This window comes from Amphibalanus amphitrite, unplaced genomic scaffold (genome assembly GCF_019059575.1).
Source record: "Amphibalanus amphitrite isolate SeventyFive unplaced genomic scaffold, NRLGWU_Aamphi_draft 000467F_arrow, whole genome shotgun sequence".
Classification (NCBI taxonomy): domain Eukaryota; kingdom Metazoa; phylum Arthropoda; class Thecostraca; order Balanomorpha; family Balanidae; genus Amphibalanus; species Amphibalanus amphitrite.
In genome coordinates this window covers 414,282-425,736 of record NW_024881961.1, presented here as the reverse complement: position 1 = coordinate 425,736, position 11,455 = coordinate 414,282, and the positions used below count along the sequence as shown (strand labels likewise).

The 11,455-nt window shown below is 59.8% G+C and overlaps 1 protein-coding gene across 8 annotated transcripts; it reads left to right on the top strand.

Annotated features, from left to right (window-relative positions):
• The first annotated feature begins 1,075 nt into the window (after positions 1 to 1,075).
• Positions 1,076 to 11,455, top strand: LOC122392062 (transcriptional regulatory protein SIN3-like). Of its 8 annotated transcripts, XM_043386561.1 has the most exons (6): positions 1,545 to 1,695; positions 8,183 to 8,418; positions 8,523 to 8,548; positions 8,907 to 9,148; positions 9,659 to 9,855; positions 10,054 to 11,455. In XM_043386561.1, exons 2-5 carry the CDS (start codon positions 8,379 to 8,381, stop codon positions 9,675 to 9,677), a joined length of 327 nt encoding a protein of 108 aa, XP_043242496.1. In that variant the 5' UTR covers positions 1,545 to 1,695; positions 8,183 to 8,378; the 3' UTR covers positions 9,678 to 9,855; positions 10,054 to 11,455. The 8 variants fall into 8 exon arrangements, 1 of the variants encoding a protein (XP_043242496.1); XR_006258443.1 differs by lacking the exon at positions 1,545 to 1,695 and adding an exon at positions 1,076 to 1,140 and having other exon boundaries at positions 8,183 to 8,548; XR_006258449.1 differs by lacking the exon at positions 1,545 to 1,695 and adding an exon at positions 1,090 to 1,136 and having other exon boundaries at positions 8,183 to 8,548; positions 8,911 to 9,148.

The following is an 11,455-nucleotide window of genomic DNA, read 5'->3' as shown; positions in this document are numbered from 1 at the left end:
CCTGTTGATGGATCTCAGGTGTCCACTTGACCCTTGTGCCACCACGGAGAGGCCCGCACGGGGTAGCAGAGGTCACGTGTCATGTCGCGCGTTGGTCAAAGACGACCACTGGACCAATGGGTCTTGTGGTACGGACGAAGTCGCCGCTATTCCACGCACCGTGCCGTCGAATGGGCAGACTGGGACGTTTAAATCCCGCCAAATCGACACCATCGAGGTAAATTCATCACATCGGCACCAAATTTCGTCATCCAGGCTATAAGTATGCATGATATTGCTTAAAAAATTGGCATGCGTTGCGTCGTTTCATTTATTAGCTTCCTCGTGGTAACAGAGGCGCTCGCGAATATAAGAACCCGTCAAATCGGTCGGCATTTAAAAGGCATCTGTCGGCACGTTTATATACTTAGCTTCAAATTCAAATTCAGATTCGAAATTCATATTCGATGGAAAAAATGATAAAAACGGACCCCTTAGAATCTCACCAAATTTACACCGGCCACTCAGCATGACCTGGTCATCACAGAATAAAATTATCTAAGCTCGGCAAGCCCTGGGGGCTGAGATATCAGGGGTCAAAGTTCAAGGTCATTGAGGGCGGACCCCTCAGAATTACCTCAAAATTTGCACACAGATGCAAGTTGACCTGCTGAGCACGATGGGCATAAAATCTAAGCCCGGCAAGCCCTGACCTGGAAGTTAGGTCAGGTCAAAGTTTGCAGCCACGTGGAGGTCACGTGACCCTTTTACAGCGGACCCCTCAGATTTCAATGAAATTTTGTGAGCTGATGCATCTAGACACCCTTATTAATATCCTAAATTATCTAAGTTCGGCAAGCTCTGGGGGCTGAGATATGAGGGGTCAAAGGTCAAGGTCATTTGAGAGCGGACCCCTTCAATTTTTGTTAAAATTTAAATCACCCCTCAACTTTGTCTTCTGAATTTAATGGTAAAATTTTCTAAGCTCGGCAAGGCTTAGAATTGCCAGAATGAGTATTTAGAAAAACGAGCATTTGTTTTCCAATATGGCTGACAGGTAGGTATTGTGGCGCATCAATGACATAATTGACGCGTGTAAATAGGCACCGCGCCATATTCATTTTATTTTGTAGTGTAGGCCCCATGGGTTCCATGGTGTAGGTAAGGGTAAATCTTGGGTAAGGGTATATAGGGCCTTGAGTGTAGGTATATACATATAACATATTGATATAACATGCCGTGGTGTGTAAGTTAAGGTGAAGGTGATATGATGTGTGTGATCCATGGAATGGGCGTGGCTTCAGAATCAGGGTTATCAGCCACAATTCTTAGAATGAGTTTTTATGCTAGCTGATTATTATAGGTACTTTTGAAACCTATGACCTATCTGAGGGCTGTTCACGGGCCCTGTGTGCAGTCGGACCATACACAAGCTCTAAGCTCCGCCCACTGCGTCCCTAAGCCATTCTTCCGTCACCGCACACAGCAACCGCTGTGGTTGGTCGGGACTGGCCACAGGCCGTCCACCGCATGACATGCAGCTGTGACATCAGAACCGGTTACCCTTCCCCTACCCCTAAGCTTGCTGTACATACCACACACAGTGAACTCAGCAGTTTACGATGCCCGCGAACACCCCTCTGTATTCAGTTGCAGGAAGGCTCCTATGTGCAGACTATCCAATTTTGGAACTGTACTCAAGGCTATTGTCACAAGGTATGCGTGCCACATGCTACACCAGATGTTCGTCTACAATCTTTCTCCACCCAATGTATTCTCATCGTCATCTGGAATGGCCTCGCAGAAAATGTTGCGACCGCACCTGACCTAACTAGCTTTAAGAGGGCCTAGGGTGATGTGACATACCAACAAACTGTACCAGCCCGCAAAGTAGGTAGTTGATAAAGATGAGCAGCTTTTGTCAAATAATCTTGATTCACACATAATTTTTGTATGAGTTTTTCATATGGATGCTGTAACTCCAGGTGTTATGTAACCCCTGCCTTCCTCTGCTCACTGACTGCCTCTCACTGCCTCTCACTGCCTCCCACCGGCTCTCACCGCCTCTCACTTCCTCCTGCCCTGCCTCTGACTGCCTGCCTCTGCTCACTGACTGCCTCTACTGCCTCTCACCGCCTCTCACTGCCTCTCACCGCCTCTCACTGCCTCTCGCCGCCTCTCACCTCTTCTCACTGCCTCCTTCCCTGCCTCTGACTACCTGCCTCTGCTCACTGACTTCCTCTCACCGCCCCTCACCGCCTCTCATCGCCACTCACCACCTCTCACTGCCTCTCACTGCTTTTCACCGCCTCTCACTGCATGTCACTACCTCCCACCACCTCTCGCCGCCTCTCACCGCCTCTCACTGCCTCCTGCCCTGCCTCTGACTGCCTGCCTCTGCTCACTGACTGCCTCTCACCGCCTCTCACTACCTCTCACCGCCTCTCATTGCCTCTAACTTCCTCTCATTGCCTCTCACTGCATGTCACTGCCTCTCACCACCTCTCGCCGCCTCTCACTGCCTCTCACCACCTCTCACTGCCTCTCACTGCCTCCTGCCCTGCCTCTGACTGCCTACCTCTGCTCACTGACTGCCTCTCATCGCCTCTACTGCCTCTCACTGCCTCTCACCGCCTCTCGCCGCCTCTCACTGCCTTCCTCTGCTCACGGACTGCCTCTCACAACCTCTCACTGCCTCTCACCGCCTCTCACTGCCTCTCACTGCCTCCTGCCCTGCCTCTGACTGCCTGCCTCTGCTCACTGACTGCCTCTCACCGCCTCTACTGCCTCACACCGCCTCTCACTGCTTCTCACCGCCTCTCACTGCATGTCACTACCTCTCACCACCTCTCGCCGCCTCTCACTGCCTCTCACTGCCTCTCAATGCCTCCTGCCCTGCCTCTGACTGCCTGCCTCTGCTCACTGACTGCCTCTCACCGCCTTTACTGCCTCTCACTGCCTCTCATTGCCTTCTAACTTCCTCTCACTGCCTCCTTCCCTGCCTCTGACTACCTGCCTCTGCTCACTGACCCCTCTCACCGCCTCTCACCGCCCCTCACCGCCTCTCATCGCCACTCACCACCTCTCACTGCCTCTCACTGCTTCTCACCGCCTCTCACTGCCTCTCACTGCATGTCACTACCTCCCACCACCTCTCGCCGCCTCTCACCGCCTCTCACTGCCTCCTGCCCTGCCTCTGACTGCCTGCCTCTGCTCACTGACTGCCTCTCACCGCCTCTCACTACCTCTCACCGCCTCTCATTGCCTCTAACTTCCTCTCACTGCCTCTTACTGCATGTCACTGGCTCTCACCGCCTCTCACCGCCTCTCTCTCTGCCTCTCGCCGCGTCTCACTGCCTCTCACCTCTTCTCACTGCCTCTGACTGCCTGCCTCTGCACTGACTTCCTCTCACCGCCTTTCACTGCCTCTCGCCGCCTCTCACCGCCTCTCACTGCCTCTCACTGCCTCTCACCGCCTCTCACTGCCTCTCACTGCCTCACATTGCCTCTAATTTCCTCTCACTGCCTCTCACTGCATGTCACTGCCTCTCACCGCCTCTCGCCGCCTCTCGCCGCCTCTCAATGCCTCTCACCTCTTCTCACTGCCTCCTTCCCTGCCTCTGACTACCTGCCTCTGCTCACTGACCCCTCTCACCGCCTCTCACCGCCCCTCACCGCCTCTCATCGCCACTCACCACCTCTCACTGCCTCTCACTGCTTCTCACTGCCTCTCACTGCCTCTCACTGCATGTCACTACCTCCCACCACCTCTCGCCGCCTCTCACCGCCTCTCACTGCCTCCTGCCCTGCCTCTGACTGCCTGCCTCTGCTCACTGACTGCCTCTCACCGCCTCTCACTACCTCTCACCGCCTCTCATTGCCTCTAAATTCCTCTCACTGCCTCTCACTGCATGTCACTGGCTCTCACCGCCTCTCGCCGCCTCTCTCTGCCTCTCACTGCCTCTCACCTCTTCTCACTGCCTCCTTGCCTGCCTCTGACTGCCTGCCTCTGCTCAATGACTTCCTCTCACTGCCTCTCGCCGCCTCTCACTGCATGTCACAGCCTCTCAGCGCCTTCCACCGCCTCTCACCGCCTCTCACCGCCTCTCATTGTCTCTCACTGCCTCTCACCGCCTCTCACTGCATGTCACTGCCTCTCACCACCTCTCTCTGCCTCTCGCCGCCTCTCACTGCCTCTCACCTCTTCTCACTGCCTCCTTCCCTGCCTCTGACTGCCTGCCTCTGCTCACTGACTTCCTCTCACTGCCTCCTGCCCTGCTTCTGACTGCCTCTCACCGCCTCTACTGCCTCTCACTGCCTCTCACCGCCTCTCACTGCCTCTCACTGCATGTCACTGCCTCTCGCCGCCTCTCTCTGCCTCTCGCCGCCTCTCACTGCCTCTCACCTCTTCTCACTGCCTCCTTCCCTGCCTCTGACTGCCTGCCTCTGCTCACTGACTTCCTCTCAACGCCTCTCACTGCCTCTCGCCGCCTCTCACTGCATGTCACAGCCTCTCACCGCCTCCCACCGCTTCCAACCGCCTCTCACCGCCTCTCATTGTCTCACTGCCTCTCACCGCCTCTCACTGCCTCTCACTGCCTCTTACTTCCTCTCACCGCCTCTCACCGCCTCTCATTGTCTCTCACTGCCTCTCACCGCCTCTCACTGCATGTCACTGCCTCTCACCACCTCTCGCCGCCTCTCACTGCCTCTCACCACCTCTCACTGCCTCTCACTGTCTCCTGCCCTGCCTCTGACTGCCTACCTCTGCTCAGTGACTGCCTCTCATCGCCTCTACTGCCTCTCACCGCATGTCACTACCTCTCACCACCTCTCGCCGCCTCTCACCGCCTCTCACTGCATGTCACTGCCTCTCATCACCTCTCACTGTCTCTCACTGCATGTCAATACCTCTCACCACCTCTCGCCACCTCTCACTGCCTCTCACCGCCTCTCACTGCCTCCTGCCCTGCTTCTGATTGCCTGAATCTGCTCACTGACTGCCTCTCACCGCCTCTACTGCCTCTCACTGCCTCTCACCGCCTCTCACTGCCTCTCACTGCATGTCACTGCCTCTCATCACCTCTCGCCGCCTCTCACTGCCTCTCACCACCTCTCACTGCCTCCTGTCCTGCCTCTGACTGCCTGCCTCTGCTCACTGACTGCCTCTCACCGCCTCTACTGCCTCTCACCGCCTCTTACTGCATGTCACAACCTCTCATCGCCTCCCACTGCCTCTCACCGCCTCTCACTGCATGTCGTTGCCTCTCACCACCTCTCACTGCCTCTCACTGCCTCCTGCCCTGCCTCTGACTGCCTACCTCTGCTCACTGACTGACTCTCATCGCCTCTACTGCCTCTCACTGCCTCTTACTTCCTCTCACCGCCTCTCACCGCCTCTCATTGTCTCTCACTGCCTCTCACCGCCTCTCACTGCCTCTCACCGCCTCTCACTGCCTCCTGCCCTACCTCTGACTGCCTGGCTCTGCTCACTGACTGCGTCTCACCGCTTCTACTGCCTCTCACTGCCTCTCACTGCCTCTCACTGCCTCTAACTTCCTCTCACTGCCTCTAACTTCTTCTCACTGCCTCTCACTGCTTCTCACCGCCTCTCACTGCATGTCACTACCTCTCACCACCTCTCGCCGCCTCTCACTGCCTCTGACCGCCTCTCACTGCCTCCTGCCCTGCCTCTGACTGCCTGCCTCTGCTCACTGACTGCCTCTCGCCGCCTCTACTACCTCTCACCACCTCTCACTGCCTCTCACCGCCTCTCACTGCCTCCTGCCCTGCCTCTGACTGCCTGGCTCTGCTCACTGACTGCCTCTCACCGCTTCTACTGCCTCTCACTGCCTCTCACCGCCTCTCACTGCCTCTCACTTCTTCTCCCTGCCTCTCACTGCTTTTCACCGCCTCTCACTGCCTCTCACTGCATGTCACTACCTCTCACCACCTCTCGCCGCCTCTCACTGCCTCTCACCGCCTCTCACTGCCTCCTGCCCTGCCTCAGACTGCCTGCCTCTGCTCACTGACTGCCTCTCACCGCCTCTACTGCCTCTCACCGCCTCTTACTGCATGTCACAACCTCTCATCGCCTCCCACCGCCTCTCACCGCCTCTCACTGCATGTCACTGCCTCTCACCACCTCTCACTGCCTCTCACTGCCTCCTGCCCTGCCTCTGACTGCCTACCTCTGCTCACTGACTGCCTCTCATCGCCTCTACTGCCTCTCACCGCCTCTCGGCTCTCACTGCCTCTCACTGCCTTCCTCTGCTCACGGACTGCCTCTCACCTCCTCTCACTGCCTCTCACCGCCTCTCGTCGCCTCTCTCTGCCTCTCACTGCCTCTCACCTCTTCTCACTGCCTCCTTCCCTGCCTCTGACTGCCTACCTCTGCTCACTGACTGCCTCCCATCGCCTCTCACTGCCTCTCACCGCCTCTCACTGCCTCCTGTCCTGCCTCTGACTGCCTGCCTCTGCTCACTGACTGCCTCTCACCGCCTGTCACTGCCTCTGACTGCCTTCCTTTGCTCACTGCCTCTCACCGCCTCATGCCCTGCCTCTCACTGCCTCTCACCGCTTCTCACTGTCTCTCACTGCATGCCCTGCCCTGCCCTGCCCTGCCCTGCCCTGCCCTGCCCTGCCCTGCCCTGCCCTGCCCTGCCCTGCCCTGCCCTGCCCTGCCCTGCCCTGCCCTGCCCTGCCCTGCCCTGCCCTGCCCTGCCCTGCCCTGCCCTGCCCTGCCCTGCCCTGCCCTGCCCTGCCCTGCCCTGCCCTGCCCTGCCCTGCCCTGCCCTGCCCTGCCCTGCCCTGCCCTGCCCTGCCCTGCCCTGCCCTGCCCTGCCCTGCCCTGCCCTGCCCTGCCCTGCCCTGCCCTGCCCTGCCCTGCCCTGCCCTGCCCTGCCCTGCCCTGCCCTGCCCTGCCCTGCCCTGCCCTGCCCTGCCCTGCCCTGCCCTGCCCTGCCCTGCCCTGCCCTGCCCTGCCCTGCCCTGCCCTGCCCTGCCCTGCCCTGCCCTGCCCTGCCCTGCCCTGCCCTGCCCTGCCCTGCCCTGCCCTGCCCTGCCCTGCCCTGCCCTGCCCTGCCCTGCCCTGCCCTGCCCTGCCCTGCCCTGCCCTGCCCTGCCCTGCCCTGCCCTGCCCTGCCCTGCCCTGCCCTGCCCTGCCCTGCCCTGCCCTGCCCTGCCCTGCCCTGCCCTGCCCTGCCCTGCCCTGCCCTGCCCTGCCCTGCCCTGCCCTGCCCTGCCCTGCCCTGCCCTGCCCTGCCCTGCCCTGCCCTGCCCTGCCCTGCCCTGCCCTGCCCTGCCCTGCCCTGCCCTGCCCTGCCCTGCCCTGCCCTGCCCTGCCCTGCCCTGCCCTGCCCTGCCCTGCCCTGCCCTGCCCTGCCCTGCCCTGCCCTGCCCTGCCCTGCCCTGCCCTGCCCTGCCCTGCCCTGCCCTGCCCTGCCCTGCCCTGCCCTGCCCTGCCCTGCCCTGCCCTGCCCTGCCCTGCCCTGCCCTGCCCTGCCCTGCCCTGCCCTGCCCTGCCCTGCCCTGCCCTGCCCTGCCCTGCCCTGCCCTGCCCTGCCCTGCCCTGCCCTGCCCTGCCCTGCCCTGCCCTGCCCTGCCCTGCCCTGCCCTGCCCTGCCCTGCCCTGCCCTGCCCTGCCCTGCCCTGCCCTGCCCTGCCCTGCCCTGCCCTGCCCTGCCCTGCCCTGCCCTGCCCTGCCCTGCCCTGCCCTGCCCTGCCCTGCCCTGCCCTGCCCTGCCCTGCCCTGCCCTGCCCTGCCCTGCCCTGCCCTGCCCTGCCCTGCCCTGCCCTGCCCTGCCCTGCCCTGCCCTGCCCTGCCCTGCCCTGCCCTGCCCTGCCCTGCCCTGCCCTGCCCTGCCCTGCCCTGCCCTGCCCTGCCCTGCCCTGCCCTGCCCTGCCCTGCCCTGCCCTGCCCTGCCCTGCCCTGCCCTGCCCTGCCCTGCCCTGCCCTGCCCTGCCCTGCCCTGCCCTGCCCTGCCCTGCCCTGCCCTGCCCTGCCCTGCCCTGCCCTGCCCTGCCCTGCCCTGCCCTGCCCTGCCCTGCCCTGCCCTGCCCTGCCCTGCCCTGCCCTGCCCTGCCCTGCCCTGCCCTGCCCTCTGAGCTCCTTGTCAGTCAGCTCCTGTCAGGTGTCCGTGGTCGGTAGAGCGGCGGCGCCGGACGGCTGACGTGTGGTCGGTATGTGTCCGTGTGCCCGCAGTTTCTGTGCCGTGTCGAGAATGTGATGAAGCGCCAGGAGTCGCCGGAGAGTAGTGACGGTTCGTCAGCCGTGGTTTGCGTGGTGCCGCCGGTGCGCCGCTCTCCCGCCGAGCCGCCCCTTCTCGTCGCCCAGTCTGGCCGCCCAGCCGAGCCTGGCGCGGCTGACGGTGCCTTAGACGGCATCATGTAGAACCAGCATGGGTCGCTGGCGGCGGGCCTCGGCGCCTATCCGGTGCACGCTGCCTACGGCGAGAACCTCTAGGTGAAGAGTGAAGGCGGCGGTGGCTCGTTGTAGTACTCTGCCGGCGCCAGCGAAGAACCGGCCTCTACCGCCGCTGGGCCGGTGCCGCACTCCTCTGCGCCCCAGGTGAGTCCCGGCGGCCGACTCGGCTACTTCACAGTGTCAGCGCGCTGAAAAGAGTCCCGCCCAAGACTGAAGGATCGGACGTGGTCCCTAGTTGGTCTGGGCCCCAATCCCACACTCATGCTTATTTCGTAATGCTGTGGGATATGCGGCTTTGCTTGAGTGTTGAAGCAGACTCAGATATGTAACTGGTTGATCCGGTGAATGTCTGGATATTCATGCATTCTGTCTGCAGCTTTTTTGGCCAAATTGCGGAACCGATGGCTTATTCGGATAAAACCGAAACATGAATCCCGACGCTACCTGACGCTGTCTTCTCCTCTAACCGCTTCCGACCCGTATGTACCGTACCTCCTGTCAGGCAGACGACCGGGCCGATCGCCCACCAGCCGAATATGACGGCAGCCGCCATGGTGATGGGTGCCGACAGCGACGGGAAGCCGCCGCCGCCGACGCCGATGCCGGCGCTGTTCAGCCTAGCTACCACCGACTCAAGGTGGAAGACGTGCTCTCCTACCAGAACCAGGTCAAGTCCAAGTTCCAGAACAACCCACAGGTCCACAACGACTTCCTCGATATAATGAAGGAGTTCAAGGCGCAAAAGTAAGTTAAAGCTGGCTGTCTTATGTCATACTTATGCTGTTCTTGCTCTTACATATTCTCAACTTTACTTATTTGCTATTTGTATCGTCTGCAAAAACTAACGTCACCTTACGCAATTTTGAGCACGTTTAATTTGACCAAGCGGCGAGCGCTGCCGTTCCCTGTCCTGCAGCCGCCGCTGTCCCCTGTCGAGTGTCTGACTCCCGTTTCTCTCTGTACATATAGTCAATCTAATATAGTCATTTTTTAGCGCAATATAGTCATCTAAACTGAGTTTTGTTGAGATGTTCGATTTAATGGTAGTTTTGTGTACCTGTTTGTAGTGACTTTTGATGAAAATTATGTTTTAAAGCTGTTTTATTTTTGTATCTTGTAGGGAAATGCAAATTCTAGTTCTGCTGAGTTTCATATGGCCTGATTAACTGACCCCGTATTGTTCATTACTTAAGCTTCGTTTCGCCACTGCTCATACAACCATCATGACGCTGATTGGCATGCTCTCGCCGGCAGTACCTACACGTCTCGATGATGGCGCCGGGCTAGGTGACCACAGCGCGGTGCACACGCCCACTGGCGGCTTCCAGACCTACTCGGACACAGTGGTACCGACGCCGCCGCCGCAGCCCCAGCAGCAGCAGCCACCGCCACCGCCGCTGCCGACGGCGCCCGGCGCGCCGCCCAAACCGAGTCACCAGCCGCCCACCGAGGTGAGCTGGCGGCCTGACCCTTCAGATAGGGTGAATCCAACTACATGCGTGTGGACGTCAGGGAAAGGGCTGCTATGGTTGCTATTCATTCTTCTCCTGTGCTGTTTTTCTCTTTGTCTGTTGAAATAATATGCGAATATCCAGCGTTGTTGATCACATGCGCCCCTGCTGACGCTCTGATTCTGTTGCTTGCCACAGGAGTAGGTATGGCACCAACAGGCAACAACATCCTGTCGCACGCTGTGCGGCGGCGGCCGGCGTCGGGGGCCACCACGTCACCGCGCACCACTCGTACAACCAGCCGCCGTCGTCCGCGGGACGACCCATTCACCTCCAGTGGGTCCCCTCGCATTGCGGCCTTCCTGGAAATGAGAGGGCAGACACCCTGGCGGAGGAGACCTCCGCCCTGGACCAGAACTCAGACACACACCACTGGACACCAAAACGATCCAGAGAGCAGCGGCAAGGCTGGCGCGTGCGAGGACCAGAGCGGCCTGGCCCGACGGCTGGTATCGCCAACTGCCGGTGTGGGCTCTGTCGTGAGGAAGCAGACACCTCGGCCCACGCGCTGATGCGGTGTCCCGCCCTGGTGCAACTGCCGGTTCCGAGTGCTCGGAACTATACACCCGACCCACGAGGACCTGCGCAGCATCGACGCAGTAGCGGCCCTGGGTGCCGCCTTCGTCCCCCTCCAGAGCCGGCAGGATACGCCCTAGGGCTGGAGGGAAACAACAACAACAACAACAACAACAACAGAGGACATGAACCCACTTAATGTGTTCAAACGCTACCGCGACAGCCGCAAGGTGCTCGAGTACCGGACGGAGCTGTTCAGCTCGTGTTGCGAGGTGCCATCGGCGTGGTGCCGGCGCAATATGAGCACGGTACGCTGCCGTGCGCCAGCTGCCTCAGTCTGCTGGCCAGCCCGGTGAGACGGCACCTCGCCGTCGCCGCCGGACGCTCAGGTAGGATCTCTGAGTGATGTGCTGAGCTCAGCTTGAAGTGAGTCACCCAGCAGCGACTGGAGCGGTCCGAGCGAGCCCGTGTACCGCCGCCAGTGTTTGGTCGTGTTTGGGGCCGTACGGCGCGGGTGATCTGTACGGGCGCGGCCGTATCTTATGTTACGTATCGTAGCTAAGCACGACTTGACACTGTCCACCACGGGACCCGCCCATGTTGACGGCGTCGCAATGTACTCATTGATTGACTAGTGCTGCGCGACTGCTCGGAGTTGACCAGTTAACGTTTTGTAGGCTTTATTATCACTGGCGGAGGCGTGGGGACTGGGGAGTGTTTTCTATTCGTTAGTGTTTGCCGAGGCGAGGCTGCTTAATGCCGATTGTGACATGTTACTATGCATCCTCACGTGAAGTCGTCGGGTTATCTAACTTGGTTCATCAATAAATGGTGCGACCTACAAAGTGACAATGAGATGAAAACGACTGAGTCATCTTTATGGAATAATGTCTGTGACGTATGTGAAAGCAGGTCATATTGGTGTGCAGGTCATACGAGGTCAACTGAGGTCACTGACCCAGGACTAAAACTGGTTATCCTAAGATAACTCTTAACGCTCGCAATACACTCGTTTTTCCGCGAA

What these genes read in the sequence shown, in the direction of transcription:
- LOC122392062 (XM_043386561.1), top strand. Translation starts at nt 8,379, where the DNA reads ATGGGTCGCTGGCGGCGGGCCTCGGCGCCTATCCGGTGCA. An exon ending in CTCGGCGCCTATCCGGTGCA is followed by an intron (nt 8,419 to 8,522) that starts CGCTGCCTACGG and finishes CCGCCGCTGGGC; the next exon opens with CGGTGCCGCACTCCTCTGCG. An exon ending in CGCACTCCTCTGCGCCCCAG is followed by an intron (nt 8,549 to 8,906) that starts GTGAGTCCCGGC and finishes ACCTCCTGTCAG; the next exon opens with GCAGACGACCGGGCCGATCG.